The sequence below is a fragment of the Ursus maritimus genome, unplaced genomic scaffold (genome assembly GCF_017311325.1).
Source record: "Ursus maritimus isolate PB19 unplaced genomic scaffold, ASM1731132v1 scaffold_6, whole genome shotgun sequence".
NCBI lineage: Eukaryota > Metazoa > Chordata > Mammalia > Carnivora > Ursidae > Ursus > Ursus maritimus.
In genome coordinates, this window is record NW_024426774.1 from 58,904,000 (window position 1) to 58,923,578 (window position 19,579).

A 19,579-nucleotide genomic window follows, 5' to 3' on the forward strand; every position below is an offset into this window, starting at 1 on the left:
ACCATCTGTGTGTTGAGGGCCCATTTTATTGCTGGACATTCACTTGCATGGCCTCATGTAGGACTTGGAGTTTATTCCGTGGCGTACGTGTTAACAGAGGCCAGAAATGAAAGAAGTCAGTTTAGAGTTACTCTAGAGTTCTCGTGCATGTTATAGATGCATTTACGTATGTATTGAAATATGGCGTATTTGTATATATACGTGGTGCATTATATGTGTGCATACGTATACAGTTTCTACTTCTTTTTCTCCTAGTTTTAGAGACAAATGCACAGCATTGTTGCTTAAATTCAAAAATACCACTGCCACCCCCATCGTGACCATTAACACCATCCGAGTACTTGTTCAAACCAACTTTTATGGTGGCTAAATGTTTATGAAATGTAGATTTGTACGTTCGTGAAAATGTGTTTGAAAGATGTTGTTTTAGAAGGTAATACAGTTTGCTCTTCTGTGTAGAAACAAATGATATGAGTCATGCATGGCTACAGAGTTGGATGGGGGTGAGGGTTGCTTCTACCCCAAACACGAAAAAGCAGCTTCCAGAAAAAAATAAGTGTGCCATCTAATTTTTATTTAAGGAATGTATTTTTATTTTGAAAGTATGTGAAAACCTGTTGTGGAAAGAAGAAAAGAAAGGGAAAGTATCACAGAAAGAAAAGAACAAGATGCTGCAGGTGTTCAGCTAGAGAGGGCACTGGTTTTTAGGTGGAGAGGTAAAGTAGACCTAACCATCTTGTGAATGGTGTCCGCCGGGCAGCGCATGCGCCCTGAGACCAAATTTGAAGCCAGTTGTTTGTTTAGTTAACTCCTAGGTAATCCTAGGTAACAAAGAGTTATTGTGTGAATTTCACAAGTCCTCAAGTCCTGAGGGCTGGGCGGTGCAGGGGTTAAAAAGCACCTCTTCTGCCACCCCCTCCCCAACACCAAGCTGGGCCTAAGCCTGGCTTAGGTCACGGATTGTAGAGAGTTTAGGGGGTTGGACTCATGGTTTCGAGTCCCTACATGTTGACTGGGTGGGGAGAGTGCTCCTCGTTTGGCTGGGGGTCCCTGGGGCCCCCAGTGGGCCGTGGGAACAGAGCCACCCGTGGAGGGAAGGGAAATGAAGGGAGTGGGGCCGTAGAGAGCAGGGTGGAGCTGATTGGCCAAGGGCTGCTGGCCTGGGAAACAGTTCAGTCCTCTCTTCCGCTGACCCTCCTGAGGGCAGGGAGCTGGATTTGAGGGGCGGGAAACTAGGAGCCTGATACAGAGCCCATTCCTTCTCCCCCTCTTCCTGCAAAGGGAGGGTGCCAAGTGTGCTGGTGCCCATGCTGGCGGGACCAGTTTAGGAGTGACCAGACAAGGTATGTGGAAATGGGTTGTGGAGTTCCAGAAAGCTCTCCATCAAAGCTGGCCCCCAGGCCACTCAGCTGCCTTAACCAGCTGCCCTTGGCTTTCAGAGCACTTAGCACTTACCTTGTGGCTTCCCTGCTGGTGGACCATAGTCGTGGGCCCTAATATGGCCCCCTCCTTCTCCTCCTGCTGCCCGCTAGCCAGGGCCCCCCCTGTGCCTGGGGTGAGCCCTGGATTCCGGATTCCAGCCTTCTTCTGGAAGCCCGTCTGGGCGTACAACATGGTCAGTCATCATGCTAGGTAACTCATCAAGCCTGGGAGTAATGAAAACTCGCATGCGCGTCGTCGGACCTGGTAGTTTACATATGGCTTTTATATACGTCTGTCATCTGAGCCTCACGATTCTTTCAGGTACTGTTTTTATGCTCATTTTACAGATAGGAAACCTAAGGTTCAAAGAAATGAGATGACTGGCGCAGAGCCATAAGCTGGTAAATCGTAGAGCCAGGGGGCTGATGTCGGACCTTGTTCTTTCAAATCCTGAGGCTTAGATCAAATGACTCTTCAGCATTGGCGACAAACTACAAAACGGGGTTATTCCTTCCCATACAGTAAAATGAAATAAAATAAAAGCCGGTAGGTGAGCTAATAGCTGATTTTAACCAGTTGATGCCTGGAGTCCCTACACTTGGGGCCAGGTCTCAGTTTATTGCTCTAAATGAACACAATCCCCGTGAATGCCCAATGAGGCTCTCGAATTGAGAAGCTGATTTTCGTCAGAGTAAATGAAGAATATTATTATATTTTACACGTCAATAAATCAATGTAGCCCTAATTTTGCCACGCAGGAAATCAATTCTGGTCTTTCTAAACCATCAAAGATGTTATGAACAAAGTAATTTCACAAATTATGGCAAGTAACACATTTATTGATGACTGCAGTTTAGGAATTGAGAATCTGTGAGCACCGTAATATAATACGGTGCACTGGCGTGAGCTGAGTGAAACACAGATTATATGGTGAAACTGTAATGCATCATTTGCTATTAGTGGACTGGTAATAATTACCAGTTTCAAAGCAGCTCTTTCGTTGTAATCTTTAGTCTTAATCGTAACAGCCCTTCTCATTGACATCATGATTACACTAGCTGCCCTCATGATCTAGAATATCTAGTTGATAGGAGGACTAAAATGCGGCAGTGAAAACTGTATGTCGTATGCTCATTATGAGATGAAATGCCATCTTCTCTGACCTGATGTGTGAGAGGAGAGGGTAACAACACAGTGCGAACATATTGTAGCATGATCAGATCACTGGCTCTGAAAACAAAATTTTGGGAAGTTCAGAGCAGCAAAACAAAATAGACTTTTCGCATTGAAGCCTTTTGGAGAAGATACAGGTGAGATCCTGAATGCCTTTCGGCCCTGACCAGTGGCCGTTCCGCTCAGGGTGCACGTGCAATCGGCATTGCTAATTATGGGTCCAGTCCTGGGATTCAATAGAATATTATAAGCTAAGATGTGATTTTTAAGGCATTTGGAGTGATGAAAGTGTTAAGGACTCATTTCAGCTGACAAATCTCCTTTTTACTTATCCAATTCGGATTGTCAGGCTAAATGTATGATAATAACACAGAGTCCTAGAGAGGCAAAGGAGAAAGCCGCGGAGGGTCACGTTAGTTGGAACCAGATAGTTTTTTTCCTGCCTATTTAGGACCCAAGTCATTGTTCAACAACAACAAAAAATTTATGAAAATACTCTCAATGATGCTTTTTATTTCCCTTTGAAGAGAGGAGGCAAACAAAAATAGGCAGATAATGTGATACTAATGTCAGCGTTTTCTTTCAAAATCTTTCTGCCTTTTTTTTTTTTCTCCCTCCACATTAGGCAAATGTTGGAAACCTAATTTTGGTATCTTATCATCTAATCTTGTTAAAGAGATTTACCCAGGAGTGGGATATATTGAGTGAGATTATAAATGCATTGTAAAGTAAATTACAAGGTCAGGGCAGGGAGTCCATTATTCAGACAAGTGCTTGAGCAGGGCTGGCTTGTTTTGGAATGCAAGTGTTTGGGGCTCCTGAGAAGACCCTGCCAGCTTTTCTTTCTGACTTGCTAAATGGAGGAATCATAATTGATTAATTCCTCATTCCCACTCTTTAGCTCCATGGTGGATTTTTTGCTTTAGAAAAAAGTTACTGACACAGACTAGCTGGGGGCCTTAAGTGACTCGCCTAGTCCCCCTTTAAAAAGACGGGCTAAAGTTTATTTCTCATTTATGTTTTACACACTGTCTCTTTTGGAATCCCTGGGAAGTTACCTATGTTTCTCTTCCTTGTCCTTTGGCCACCAACATTTGTGCCCTTTTTAATGCTGTAGTTGACTGGTAAACTGTTAGTTACTCCCTTGGTGTATATATATTTTTAAATGTAGCTATCTCCAAAAATGAATGATTGTGAAGTCAAGCTGGCCCCTCTCTGCCAAAGTGGCATTTACCACTCTCGGGTTCTTTTCAGCGAGAGAGAAATAATGTGACTTAAGCAGGGCCCCTCTCCAGACGGCTTGGCTACTGGCCAAAGAGTTGACTAGCTGAATGTTTCTTTCTCAACTGGAGCTGAGGCTCAGCCGAGGGCGCAGGATGTTGTATAATTTGGTTCACGTTGTTAGCCTCTCAAAATAATGAGGAGGAGGATAGTGTAGCATTTCTCAGCCTGCTGCCCGTCATGGTGCTGGCTGCTTTAACTGTTCTTAAACTCGGATGCTGTGTCTGCGTAAGTTGGCACCAGCCACTCCTCCTAACTTCTCCAGACTTGCATTTGTTTGACTGGGGGACAACTCCTAAAGATTTGATACGGCCTGTTGGTTAAATCCGAATTAAATTTCTCTTTTGAGATTTTTGCACCATCCTTTGAGATAAAAATGGGAGTCCCTGTAGGGTGTTGTGGAACTAGAATTGGGACTCACTGATCCTCACACAGGCGGGGATGTGAGAATGTTGCTAGTCTCTCTTCTGCGGAATTATTTTATGAGTATCTCCTCATTTTTAACAATATCAACAATTAGTATGTTTCAGGCTAAGATTAAAAGCATCTCTAGGGCCATAGAGAATTGTAATGAGTTGACCTTCTCTTTTTTGATATCTCTATGAAATGATTGCCTCTTTAGAAAGTTCACCTGCCACCCAAGGGAGAATAGAACGATGGGATTTAGCAAGCAGAAAAGTTTCCCTTAGGTCACCTTGTCCAAGTCCCTCACTTAACAAATGAGGAAACAGAGACACAGAGATGAAGTAGTTCGCCCCAAACCACAGCTGGCGAAAGAGTGGGAAGCTCAGATGTTTGCTGAGGTTCCCTAGAATGTAGGGATCCTCATTCCTAAGCTTGAATTGGTCCAGATTTTTCTGCTTTGGAGATTGGATTTTCAATTCTTAGATCTGAATGAAATGGCTGAAAGACTGATTGGACAAATATTTATTGGGCACCAACCACCAGATGTGCCAGGCACCAGTGTAGGCACAGGGACTACTAGGTCAATTAGAGCTTAGGCCTGTGGGGTTGAGGGCTGGGAGCAGGGAAGGCTGGAGATGAAACATAAATAAGCAATTGCTAATGCCCTCCTCTGTGATTAAACATTGATGTTGGTATTGTATTATTTTGCAGGTAAAGATGAGCCCAGCAGCTACACATGTACAACTTGCAAACAGCCATTCACCAGTGCATGGTTTCTCTTGCAACACGCACAGAACACTCATGGATTAAGAATCTACTTAGAAAGCGAACACGGAAGTCCCCTGACCCCGCGGGTTGGTATCCCTTCAGGACTAGGTGCAGAATGTCCTTCCCAGCCACCTCTCCATGGGATTCATATTGCAGACAATAACCCCTTTAACCTGCTAAGAATACCAGGATCAGTATCGAGAGAGGCTTCCGGCCTGGCAGAAGGGCGCTTTCCACCCACTCCCCCCCTGTTTAGTCCACCACCGAGACATCACTTGGACCCCCACCGCATAGAGCGCCTGGGGGCGGAAGAGATGGCCCTGGCCACCCATCACCCGAGTGCCTTTGACAGGGTGCTGCGGTTGAATCCAATGGCTATGGAGCCTCCCGCCATGGATTTCTCTAGGAGACTTAGAGAGCTGGCAGGGAACACGTCTAGCCCACCGCTGTCCCCAGGCCGGCCCAGCCCTATGCAAAGGTTACTGCAACCATTCCAGCCAGGTAGCAAGCCGCCCTTCCTGGCGACGCCCCCCCTCCCTCCTCTGCAATCCGCCCCTCCTCCCTCCCAGCCCCCGGTCAAGTCCAAGTCATGCGAGTTCTGCGGCAAGACGTTCAAATTTCAGAGCAACCTCGTGGTGCACCGGCGCAGCCACACGGGCGAGAAGCCCTACAAGTGCAACCTGTGCGACCACGCGTGCACGCAGGCCAGCAAGCTGAAGCGCCACATGAAGACGCACATGCACAAGTCGTCCCCTATGACGGTCAAGTCCGACGATGGCCTCTCCACCGCCAGCTCCCCGGAACCCGGCACCAGCGACCTGGTGGGTAGCGCCAGCAGCGCGCTCAAGTCTGTGGTGGCCAAGTTCAAGAGCGAGAACGACCCCAACCTGATCCCGGAGAATGGGGACGAGGAGGAAGAGGAGGACGACGAGGAAGAGGAAGAAGAGGAGGAAGAGGAGGAGGAGGAGCTGACGGAGAGCGAGAGGGTGGACTACGGCTTCGGGCTGAGCCTGGAGGCGGCGCGCCACCACGAGAACAGCTCGCGGGGCGCGGTGGTGGGCGTGGGCGACGAGGGCCGCGCCCTGCCTGATGTCATGCAGGGCATGGTGCTCAGCTCCATGCAGCACTTCAGCGAGGCCTTCCACCAGGTCCTGGGCGAGAAACATAAGCGCGGCCATCTGGCCGAGGCTGAGGGCCACAGGGACACTTGCGACGAAGACTCGGTGGCCGGCGAGTCGGACCGCATAGACGATGGCACTGTTAACGGCCGCGGCTGTTCCCCGGGCGAGTCGGCCTCGGGGGGCCTGTCCAAAAAGCTGCTGCTGGGCAGCCCCAGCTCGCTGAGCCCCTTCTCCAAGCGCATCAAGCTCGAGAAGGAGTTCGACTTGCCCCCGGCCGCGATGCCCAACACGGAGAACGTGTACTCGCAGTGGCTCGCTGGCTATGCGGCCTCCAGGCAGCTCAAAGATCCCTTCCTTAGCTTCGGAGACTCCAGACAATCGCCTTTCGCCTCCTCGTCGGAGCACTCCTCGGAGAACGGGAGCTTGCGCTTCTCCACGCCGCCCGGGGAGCTGGACGGAGGGATCTCGGGGCGCAGCGGCACGGGAAGTGGAGGGAGCACGCCCCATATTAGTGGTCCGGGCCCGGGCAGGCCCAGCTCAAAAGAGGGCAGACGCAGCGACACTTGTGAGTACTGTGGGAAAGTCTTCAAGAACTGTAGCAATCTCACTGTCCACAGGAGAAGCCACACGGGCGAAAGGCCTTATAAATGCGAGCTGTGCAACTATGCCTGTGCCCAGAGTAGCAAGCTCACCAGGCACATGAAAACGCATGGCCAGGTGGGGAAGGACGTTTACAAATGTGAAATTTGTAAGATGCCTTTTAGCGTGTACAGTACCCTGGAGAAACACATGAAAAAATGGCACAGTGATCGAGTGTTGAATAATGATATAAAAACTGAATAGAGGTATATTAATACCCCTCCCTCACTCCCACCTGACACTTCCTTTTTTCACCACCCCCCTCCCCCATCGCCCTCCAGCCCCATTCCCCGTAGGATTTTTTTCTAGTCCCATGTGATTAAACAAACAAACAAACAGAAGTAACGGAAGCTAAGAATATGAGAGTGCTTGTCACCAGCACACCTGTTTTTTTTTTCTTTTTCTTTTTTCTTTTTCTTTTTTTCCTTTATGTTCTCACCGTTTGAATGCATGATCTGTATGGGGCAATACTATTGCATTTTACGCAAACTTTGAGCCTTTCTCTTGTGCAATAATTTACATGTTGTGTATGTTTTTTTTTTTTAAACTTAGACAGCATGTATGGTATGTTATGGCTATTTTAAATTGTCCCCGATTCGTTGCTGAGCAAACATGTTGCTGTTTCCAGTTCCGTTCTGAGAGAAAAAGAGAGAGAGAGAGAGAAAAAGACCATGCTGCATACATTCTGTAATACATATCATGTACAGTTTTATTTTATAACGTGAGGAGGAAAAACAGTCTTTGGGTTAACCCTCTATAGACAGAATAGACAGCACTGAAACAAAATCTCTATGAGCTAAATGTCTGTCTCTAAAGGGTTAAATGTACCAATTGGAGAGGAAAAAAAAAAGGCCTTGAATTGACAAATTAACAGAAAAACAAGTTTATTCTGTCATTTGGTTTTAAAATATGAGTGCCTTGGATCTATTAAAACCACGTTGATGGTTCTTTCTACTTGTTGTAAACTTGTAGCTTAATTCAGCATTGGGTGAGGTAAGAAACCTTAGGACCTAGCATATAATTCTATATTGTATTTCTCACAACAATGGCTACCTAAAAATATGACCCATTATGTCCTAGTTAATCATCATTTTCCCTTTAGTTTAATCTTATAAGCAAAACTGATTATACCAGTATAAACGCTATTTTGCTCCTGGTGAGAGCTTAAAAGAAATGGGCTGTTTTGCCCAAACTTTTATTTTTTTTAAATGATGATTAAATTGAATGTGCAACGTGCAAAAGCCCTGGAATACAATTGAAAGCATTAGTAAGGAATTCATTTTATGAAGATAACTTGTTTTAAATAATGTCTGTTTAAAAAAATTCTGGCACCGAAAGAAATAGATCCAGATCTACTTGGTTGTCAAAGGACAATCAAATGATAAACTTTAAGACCTCGTAGACCATATTAAAAAGAAGAGACTGACAATAAGGTTTGACAGAGGGTAACAGGAAAAAAAATGTGATCTTTTAGCACAATGTGGTACTATTTGCCATTTTAAACTAGAACAGGTGTATAAGCTAATATTGATACAATGATGATTAACTATGAATTCTTAAGACTTGTGTTTAAATGTGACATTCTTAAAAAAGAAGAGAAAGAATTTTAAGAGTAGCAGGATATATGTCTGTGCTCCCTAAAAGTTGTACTTCATTTCTTTTCCATACACTGTGTGCTATTTGTGTTAACATGGAAGAGGATTCATTGTTTTTATTTTATTTTTTTAATTTTTTCTTTTTTATTAAGCTAGCATCTGCCCCAGTTGGTGTTCAAATAGCACTTGACTCTGCCTGTAATATCTGTATCTTTTCTCTAATCAGAGATACAGAGGTTGAGTATAAAATAAACCTGCTCAGATAGGACAATTAAGTGCACTGTACAATTTTCCCAGTTTACAGGTCTATACTTAAGGGAAAAGTTGCAAGAATGCTGAAAAAAAAAAATTGAACACAATCTCATTGATGAGCATTTTTAAAAAAAACTAAAAAAAAACTTTGCCAGCCATTTACTTGACTAATGAGCTTACTTACTCGGACTCAACATTGCAAGCGCTGTGAATGGAAAACAGAATACACTTAACATAGAAATGAATGATTGCTTTCGCTTCTACAGTGCAAGGATTTTTTTGTACAAAACTTTTTTAAATATAAATGTTAAGAAAAAAATTTTTTTAAAAAACACTTCATTATGTTTAGGGGGGAACTGCATTTTAGGGTTCCATTGTCTTGGTGGTGTTACAAGACTTGTTATCCATTTAAAAATGGTAGTGGAAATTCTATGCCTTGGATACACACCGCTCTTCAGGTTGTAAAAAAACATACATTGGGGAAAGGTTTAAGATTATATAGTACTTAAATATAGGAAAATGCACACTCATGTTGATTCCTATGCTAAAACACATTTATGGTCTTTTTTCTGTATTTCTAGAATGGTATTTGAATTAAATGTTCATCTAGTGTTAGGCACTATAGTATTTATATTGAAGCTTGTATTTTTAACTGTTGCTTGTTCTCTTAAAAGGTATCAATGTACCTTTTTTGGTAGTGGAAAAAAAAAAGACAGGCTGCCACAGTATATTTTTTTAATTTGGCAGGATAATATAGTGCAAATTATTTGTATGCTTCAAAAAAAAAAAAGAGACAAACAAAAAAGTGTGACATTGTACAGATGAGAAGCCATATAATGGCGGTTTGGGGGAGCCTGCTAGAATGTCACACGGATGGCTGTCATAGGGGTTGTACATATCCTTTTTTGTTCCTTTTTCCTGCTGCCATACTGTATGCAGTACTGCAAGCTAATAACGTTGGTTTGTTATGTAGTGTGCTTTTTGTCCCTTTCCTTCTATCACCCTACATTCCAGCATCTTACCTTCATATGCAGTAAAAGAAAGAAAGAAAAAAAAAAAAGGAAAAAAAAACAAAAACAATGTTTTGCAGTTTTTTTCATTGCCAAAAACTAAATGGTGCTTTATATTTAGATTGGAAAGAATTTCATATGCAAAGCATATTAAAAGAGAAAGCCCGCTTTAGTCAATACTTTTTTGTAAATGGCAATGCAGAATATTTTGTTATTGGCCTTTTCTATTCCTGTAATGAAAGCTGTTTGTCGTAACTTGAAATTTTATCTTTTACTATGGGAGTCACTATTTATTATTGCTTACGTGCCCTGTTCAAAACAGAGGCACTTAATTTGATCTTTTATTTTTCTTTGTTTTTATTTTTTTTTATTTGGATGACCAAAGGTCATTACAACCTGGCTTTTTATTGTATTTGTTTCTGGTCTTTGTTAAGTTCTATTGGAAAAACCACTGTCTGTGTTTTTTTGGCAGTTGTCTGCATTAACCTGTTCATACACCCATTTTGTCCCTTTATTGAAAAAAATAAAAAAAATTAAAGTACACAATGTAAGCTTCTTGTGTCCTCATTTGACACACTCTGTAAATTACTTTCAAGAAAATAACAGGTTTTAAGAGAAGGCCAGCCAGTCTTTTTCAGGATTATTTCTATGGGCATTTTGATGCATGTATTATACCCTAAAGGAACATAAAGTGCTTACTATATTAAAATAGACATATCTCAAAACATGGAAATAGTTTTTAGATTTTATAGTTCTAGAATAATTTTCAAGAAATGGAAAGTGTTTTCAGTCTGATGTTAAAAACTTTCCCCTTCATGTCTTAACAATAATCCATTCAGATATAAATGAAAAATTTACTGGTAATAGTATCTTAAACTTTTATTTCCTTTGGATTTTTTGCTGTTCTTGTTGTCTGAAAGTTTTCTATTCTCCCTTCCCTGCCCTATCTTAGAACATAATGTAAAAAAGGTTTTTAAAATATCAGCTCTTTCGTTTCCATATGAGTCTTTCTTCATACCAAAAATAACCTCATCCCCCCATAAAAATCCAGAAACAAAGGCATCAGGTTAAAGAGAGGGAGAGAGAGAGAGAGAGAAAGAGAAGTAACCAGTAGTTTAGCCAGATGTGGCAAATCTGTGCTATCAGCCACTGATTTCCGGAGATAGATGGTGGTTTGCCTTGTGATTCTGAGGTCCTAGGGATCAGAGATGGGACAGATCTTTTAGGTGTTCTTATAGTGTGTTCCTGGCTGATAGCAGATGAGGGGGGGAAAATACCCTTCAGTGACTTTTTGCCCAACTAACAGATTTATGAAGTGAAACATAGTCTTTGGAAAGCAGGTTAGGTCCCTTATAAAAACACCTCCTTAGAAATCTGTGTTGTCAGTTTTACAAATACTGCACGCTGCAGCATCTATTTGCTTTATTAAAACACATACTTCTGTGATACTGTCTCCCTGTTCCCAGTGTAGATGAATGGATACAATGTTGTTCTTCTTTTTGTGAAAACCAAAACAAAAGCTGTTCTGTTGTCTTCTTGTGGTAACATTTTTTTTGCTTAGTTCTTATGCCCTGGTGCCTGTGAGGTGGCCTTTTCATGTAATGCCTTTTATCTGAGGCAAGAATAGTTTTATCCTTCTAAAATACACAGGAAGTAGGTGTATTTTTTTAAAGCCAGTTTGGGTGGGAAGCAGGGAGTGGAGGCAGAGAGGAATCCCGTAAGAAAGGATTTGGGGCTGGGTATAGGGGCTGGGATGAGATGGACGTTATCTTGCAGGACTTGGTAATTGGCAGTGAACTGAGAGGCGATATCTGTGTTGGAATTAGGTTACTTCACAACTGAATCCAGAATACTATTCAAGATAGAAATATTCCCCAAGGGCCATGCCAGTTTTAGATGTGGTGGCTTCTGCTCCACCATATTAAATGTCCATAAAACTGCTGTGTGTCCCTATTACTCTTTTATTAGGAGCTATGAGTGCAGCTGTGCAGGTTTTATATACAGTGTTCGTTTTAATTTTTCAGTATACGATGCTCTTAGCATAATTAGGTTTTGCATCCTGACAGACAGAATTAATGGTGGATACTGTATACTTACTTGTATGTTCAAATTTCTTAAATCAAATGGGGAATGGGGAGGGGTGCAAACATCTGGGGATAAATCACAGATTATGTTTGATTTACATGGTCCCGAGGTTAAATAAATTTATTGGGAGACATGTTCTTCAGGGTACTTAGTCTCCTGACTTATTGCAGCCCTCTTATAAAATCTTATTTCTGAAACTGAGTGAACAATAGGAGGCTGAAAACCTAGGCAACAGGAATATAACTTAGAAATGGCATCTGTATCCGGGACCCCAAAATTAAAAATCTTAATGCAAAATAACAAAAAAACATTTCCAACAGAGGATAAATTCATCATATTTCTTAAATGAGGAAATACTAAGGATATTAACATTTTTCAGAATTCTCCAGTTTATGTGATACCCCTGATGTGTTGATGCGATGTTCTCTACATACCTGAACTCTTAATGCTTAAATGTTCCCTTTTATCTTCATTTGGAGAACAACTTAATGAACAGGAGTACAGCAAATACTAGTTCTTACAAATTTTAACTTAGAAACCCTCCCAGTGCATGGACTATCTCTATCTCGAGACCATTTCCTATCTTCTCTTTGTTTAGGACTTAGAAAAGGACTGAAGCCAATACATTTTAAAGGTGGCTAAGAAGTGGGTTGAACACTTGGTCCGTCATTTGTACCAGCCATGGCAGGAAGTGTGAAGTAGTTGAGTTTTTCCCAGGGCGTTCTGTGATAGAACTGTTTATTTAAATACCATTTTTGTATATGTAATAAGTACGTACTGTATATGTTCATAATGCTTGAAGTGAGAATTTGAAAGGAAATGGCAGTGGGGGTTAGATATCATTTCATTTGGAGAAATAAGGAAATGAGGTGGTTTATTCACAGACACTAAAAGTTTGTTAAAAGGTATTGGGATATTTCAGGCTTTCCTGAAAAGGAGTTGAGGAGTCTCAGGCCCCATCCTGTCCTGCTTTGAAAACTTTACTCGCAGAGAGTGAGGGAGGAAATACAGTGTTTTTTTGTTTTTTTGTTTGTTTTAAAAACTTCTTTCGCCCTCCGTACACACACACAAACATGCTTTCTTATGACTGTGTTGTAGTCGTGTGTTTTTCATTATGATTCTGTGACTCCATCGTTCCCGGGCCTGGTGTGTTCAAGAATGTACCCATCCCATTCTCTTTTCTTTTTTCAGACAACTTCCCATTAAAAAAAAAAGAAAGAAAGAAAAAGAAAGGGAGGAAGGAAAGAAGGAATAAATGTGGGAATTTTGCCAGTGTGAGGATGGGATTGGCAGCGTTCTTTAAACCTGCTTGGAAAAGTGTTCTTTAAAAGACTGTTAACTTTTAAAAAGGCGTGAGGCACTTAGCAAATTTTCCTAAGTGTCTCCTAAGGCCCTGCAGCTTTCCCAATTAACGATAAATGAACCCATGTTTAGAGAAATGGACATCAGAACACATAGCCAGAATTGGGATTATGTACATTTATTCCAGGGCTGCTATAGCTGCAAATGGTAGACATGGGTTGTTGGGTGTGCAGTTTTGCTTGCTGTCATCTTGTTATCCCATTAACCCTCTGTTTCATTTAGTAAAACACATGGCCAGTGAATCAGCCTTTAGGGGGATGGGTCTGTTTCTCTCTCTCTCTCTGTTTCCCAGTGTCATCTATGGTCATGGGATGCGATTAATTCTTCCCTTTCAAACCGGAAAGGAGACCAATTCCGTTCATGTGGGTCATTGTACTTAAGAACCTAAACTTGCCTGAACACAACTTCAATCATTGATCCAAATACTGTTTTTCCTTTCTGTAAAGTGGCAAAGACTTCTTAAAGGGAGCGAATATCAGGTCCTTGTGATTCAGGAGAAAAGGCAAATTAAACGATTTCCCCAAAGTTTATCCTCTAATGCAGGACCCACCCCCTGACCCCCAAACCCATAGGGGGCTGTGCTTTTCAATAACCGTGAGCGTGGTACATGCCCATGCTGTATTTTGTCTGTGAGGGTTTTCAGTATTTGCAGCAGGTCGGACAAGGACAAAGAGGTTTGATGGGGGTGTGAGCTAGAGGGGCCTCAACGACAGTGACAGGGCTGGACTGGGAACGGGGTTCCCGAGAGCCCACCTGGACACAGGAGGCCCCTCAGTCCGGGTCTCCACTGCGCAGGGGGAATTCGGGAGAGCAGCTGAGCTCCAGACCCTGGGCCTCCTGCGGCACCAAGTCGGGGGAGAGGAGGCCCCAGGCCCCTGCTTCGGGTCGCCATGGCAACGAGCCCTGGAATGCCACAGTGGTAGCCCTCTTCCTCGGCACATCCGGACTCCCAGTTCTGCTGCTTCAAGTCAATGTACACAGCAAGGGAGGAACCCCGGAGGAAAATAACCACTCCCTTCTTCCCTTCACCATTGCCTTTCCCCCTTACCAAAAAGAAAAAAAGAAAAGAAAACTGCATGTTTGAAAGAAACTACAGGCAGTTTTTGGTGCAATTTGGGAGCAACTATTTTGGGTTCTGGTTTCCTCTTCGGAGATTTGTTCGCCTCTTGTAAATCGTTGGCTGCTTTGACGTTGAACTTGATGACATTTCATGTTTTCGTTGTGCTGCTTTTACATCAATTTTGAGTTTGTTTCTTTATAATTTTATTATTATTTTAAGGAAATGTCCCCCTTCCCTCCTCCCTCCCCTGTTCTCCTCAACCAAAGGACTGTTTCCTACTCAGTTTTCTCAGTCATAAGGGAAAGTGTTTCCTTCCAGGTGTGTCCCAAGTTTATTAGGACTCTCATACGAGTGGGTAGAGTGGGTAGCGAGCGGGTCTGGGTCCCTGGCGGGAAGGCAGGGAGGGAGGCATGGGAAAGGCACTCAGAGGTCAGAGATGTGGGGGGAGGGGACTGAGTTTGAAATCATGTTAAAATGCCAGTGGCTCAACCTGTGGTGGATTGAAGTTCTAGTTTTAAAACGCTAGTTAGAGAACAGAAAATCACTGGGCCAAGTCACACCTGTACTTTTTTTTTTTCCCCTCCTCTTGTCTCCAACCTCTTTCTAGGTTCTTCACACACCCCCATTCGGCGTAGTACCCAGAGAGCTCAAGATGTGTGGCAGTTTTCGGATGGAAGCTCGAGAGCCCTTAAGTTCTGAGAAAATTTGAAGCCCCCAGGGGCGGGGTGGACGCGTGCCGCCCAGCCGACATCTGCGTGGTCTGTCATCCTGCTAGTTTGTGATGTTTTCTGACAGTAGCCTCCAAGAAGCCGTTGTGCGAAGACAGAGTCCTGCAGAGTCCTTCCTGCCTGGGCCTGCAGTGCCATTTTATTTATATTTTTTAATAAAAAGTAAAAACAAAAAAACAGACCCACATTGGAACAGTGAATCAGTCCCATTACAGAGGGCCCACGGACCATCGCTGTCCTGAGCGGCGTCCTGGCCCTTTTGAAACCAGCCAACCTAATTACCCGTATTGTGGAAATGAGCATGAGTCCCCCAACCCCTTGTTTCTATACATTCTATGTTGTCTTTTAAAAAGTGTGCTTAACATTGACACAATAAATGTTGGAGCTTTAGGTGGTGTTTGCTTGTTCTTTAATTATTAATGCTTATAAGACAATGCAGCTGCTTATGACTTTGTATTTCTGTACCCGTTTCCTGCAGACATCCATTGGGTGGATAGGAGGAACAGATTTGAGGAATGGGTAGGAGGTGTAGGAGGGGAAAGAGGTGACTGCTTATCAGATGGCATAAATTTTCAAGGAGAATCAAAATGCAAAACTTGGGAATAAATCATAGCAATATCATAATTAATGTAGTAGTAGTGTTGCTGTTTATTAATGCTGAAGTGTGGTTTTCCTAACTGTCTGACTTATAATTTGCATACCATTAAATAATGCATAATATGGCACACTGAATTCTGTTTTTCAAATATATGCTTTTGGTGGCTACCATGCAGGATTTGAATTTGTCTTTTAATTTAGCTCAAGAAAGATAACGTCACTGGGTTAGTGGTAAATCCCAAAGAAAGTGATAAATGTCATGTCAGGAGTGGCTTATTAAATATTCTAATTTTAGGTTCCCAAACCTTTAGCAAATATATCTTAATACAGACAGACAAACACACATAGAACTTCTTTATTACATTACTTATATCAGGAAATTTGGGGCAGATTTTATACAGGGGGAAAACTGGGAGGAAGGAGGTTCACACCAGAACACATGGTTATGATCGTGATGTCCATTCCTCAGAAATTAGTGACACAAATAAGTTAGGTCTACAAACAGGTGATAAAAAGCCCTTCTGGTCCAGTTAATTTGCGAAGAACTTTTCTCAGTTTGGTGTTTTCTATTGTCTGGAGAACCAGAAGAGAACTAGAAACAATACAGCATATTAAAATAGGTTTATAAATAATAGAACTCAGACACCTGTGTATTATAGATTTACATATTGGCTGTGAACGTAAGTGGGGAAAATCTTACCCACTCCCTACCCTCTGGCTAGATTACCTAGCCTAGTGAGAAGATAGCAAAATAATTGGCATCTGGATTCTTTCCTGCTTATTCATCATAAATAATGACTTCTTACCGTAGTGTACTGCCTTCTACTTTATACAGTGCTTTCATGAACATTATTTCATCTGATCCTCGTCGGGACAGATCTCACAACTTCCACTTTGTGGGCGAGGAGACTGAGGCTCGCCAGGGCTCAGGGCTTGCTGGAGGCCAGGATGATGAAGGGGAGAGGAGGGAAGCCAGGTGTTCCACTGTCTAGTCCAGAGCTGATTTCACTGAATTCTTTTTTTTTTTTTAAAGATTTTATTTATTTATTTGACACAGAGACAGCCAGTGAGAGAGAGACAAGCAGGGGGAGTGGGAGAGGAAGAAGCAGGCTCCCAGGAGAGGGGCCTGATGTGGGGCTCGATCCCAGAACGCCGGGATCACGCCCTGAGCCGAAGGCAGACGCTTAACGACTGAGCCACCCAGGCACCCCGATTTCACTGAATTCTATAACTGATCAAAGAGAGTGTCTCCCTGTGTTAGCACACAAGTCGTAAATGTTCATAAATGCACACGTGTATCTCACACACACACACACACACACACACACACACACACACACAGATCAAGGATGTGCATAGGTCAGGGCACACAAAGTTGTCCCCTCTTTCCAACAGCCGTGGGCACTGCAAGAGGAACTTGGAGCAAGGGTCCCTCCTTGTCCTCTTTCCCCAGTGTCTTTTCCATGACAGATAAACAACCCTGATTGACTAGGTGGCCTTGATGAGTTTTTGAGAGTTCCTCTCACCTAGGTGGGATGGGGCTTCCAGACAAGTTATTTCCTGGAGAAACACTCTCCCTGCCCCATGCTCTGCCTTTGTGTTGTTGAAACCTGAGACCAGTAGGGATTCTGTGACAGCATCCTCCCTGAATGTGTGCTAAGCTCCTTGCTGATACTTCGAAAAAGTGACACCGTTTCCAAAGGGAGACCCGACTGAGATAGAACAATCAAGATTTTTTGGACAGCTTCAGCCTTGGTAATTGCACTTGGTGTTCACTACACTTTCATTTCTGGTCTACGTTTCTGCCTCTCTACCTCTTTTTTCTTCTCAGAGTCAGAAAGTAAATGGGTAATTATAAATTATTGGATAATTGTAAATAATTGGATCCATTATAAATACATGGCTATCTCTAGAAGTGGGATTTTTGTTTTTTGAGGGGGGTGGGGGAGGAGATAGGGTGTGGGTAAAGGGTATCTTTTCTTCCACCTCCTTTTGGGGAAAAAAAAAAAGATGCCTCATTAAAAAAAGAAAAGACCATCTCTTTCCCCCATATCTTTTTCAGTTGAAAGAGAATAAAAGTTCATTTATGAAATGACGACGTTGTGCTAGGGCTAGAACTTTTGAAAACCCACACAGGATTGATGATTTGGGACGACATCTCCCTGTGCAGTATGTCAAGGTCGTGGTTATCCGTGAATGGTGGAAGCCGAAGAAGGGACTGACAAATCTGATCGGGGTCCTCACTGTGCCCTCTCCTGAGAGTGAAACTTCAGATTGCAGAGAGATTAATTGGTTGCCCAGCATGTACTGAGCACGGATTAGAGGACACAGTTTCAGGTGCTCGGGAGGGTGGGGACCAGACACGGGACATTGTTCTTACCCTCCCAAGCCTCGTCTATGAACATTAATTCTGTGGTCTGTCCAGACTGTCACCCTAACAAAAAGGTCTGGTTAGACTCTGAGTCCGTGATGGCAGAGGCTCAGTAGCTCCTACGGCACCTAGCACCCAGCCTTTTGAGTATTGACAGCGATGGGGAAATGAATGATTGTAGCAAAAACTGGTGGTAGTTTAAAGAAAAATTTAGGCAAGGAGAGCAAACTTGGATTCTACTGAGGTCTCATTGAGTGTCCCAAACCTTGGCAGAAAGTTTCCTGGGCATTTTTGCTTGGAGTTTTTGACAACTTTTGTATTAGAGTCAAGCCTTGCAAAAGATGAAGCACATCTTTCAAGTTTTGTGTGCACTGACACAATTTTCCTTTTTTTGAGGGCCAGTTGAGATTAATGTTGAAGAAGATGATTATTAATATTAACACATTTTCCCCCTACGTTAATGTTTATTTCTATCAAGAATTCTTACTTTACAAATCAGTGTCTCCAGGAAGTAGTGGCAGAGAGGGTCAGAATTGAAGTATTTTGGAGGCTGTTGTTTCTCTTCTACCATGCCATGTAGCTTTGGCTCCTTTTGGGATGGAGTGTGAAGAAACAGATTCGAGGAATTTACATACTGGCTGTGAAGTCAATATGAAGTTCAACTGGAAGTTCAGAAACAACGAATGTTGCAAGCACACCTTCCTTCTTCAAGGATCCATTCTGTCTGAGTTCTTAAGCAACAGGGAAACAATAATGCTATTTCTTTTCTCTGAATCTCTAGCAGAGACAGCACTCCTCAGTTTGCACTCCCCCAGGGTTACATTAAGACAAAGTACTTCACACTTCCAGCACAATCCAGAAACATAATTGTTTTCCTTCCTTTCTTAGTGTAACGAAGATACCTTCTTGTTAATTCACATTACTTTTCGTCTGGCTTTTTATTTTTAAGAATGCTCCCAGAAATTACCTAAGGCTTATAAAACACTTTTATAGATATGATAGAACGAATTTTCCTAGGGATTCTAGAAAGGTGGGCCAAGAACAGACTAAAGCTGAAAGGAACCCCAGCAATCATTTCATTTTACAGATCAGGGCAGCAGAGTCCCAAAAATTAAGTGAAGGACCTAAGATCACACAGTTTGGGGGGAAAAAAAGAAAAGTGAGAGCCAAACTTGAAACCACACAGTTAGTGTTTGAGTCAGAATTGGAACTCAAGCCTCCAGCTCCTGCGCAAAGGAATTCAAGCGGCAAATCTCTCTCTTGTGACCTACAAAATTCAGAAGCAAGAGTGGCAGAAAAGTGTGCATTACGGAAGGCTTTAAGAATAAAATCAAAAGCTTGTTTTGGTGCCAGTCCTAGTGGGGAGCATGTGAGCATGTCCCATATTTCAAGGGTTTCTAAGCAGCATCCCGATGGCAGAGAACATTTAGGTCACTACCTGGAAGCATTCCTCCTTTAATTCACCCCTCCGATGGTAGAAATAAACTTAGGGACCCAGAATTGCTGCGAGACAGCTTTTAAAGTTAAAAGGGCATAAAAAAGAGCTACTCATCAAACCAAATTCATCTCGAATGACTTAAATAGATTTCACAATCTGTTCCATTCTCTAGACAGGATTTAAGAGAAACACCCACTTAATTTGAATTTCAAGGCCACATCACATCCTGTTAGAGAATCCAAATAGCCAATAGCATGACCTGAATCTTGTTA

The 19,579-nt window shown here is 42.7% G+C and overlaps 1 protein-coding gene across 4 annotated transcripts in view; it reads left to right on the plus strand.

The window, feature by feature from the left end:
* The window catches only part of BCL11A (BAF chromatin remodeling complex subunit BCL11A), a 102,628-nt gene extending 87,337 nt beyond the window's left edge, over positions 1–15,291 (plus strand). For 2 of the 4 annotated variants that reach the window (XM_040623448.1, XM_040623449.1), the window contains one exon: positions 4,993–10,211. In XM_040623448.1, the coding sequence (XP_040479382.1) occupies positions 4,993–7,013 (2,021 nt within the window). In that variant the 3' untranslated portion in view covers positions 7,014–10,211. Of the gene's footprint in view, positions 1–4,992; positions 10,212–14,780 lie in introns of those variants that run through there. The other 2 variants (XM_040623450.1, XM_040623451.1) reach the window with 2 other exon arrangements.
* Positions 15,292–19,579: the final 4,288 nt, after the last annotated feature.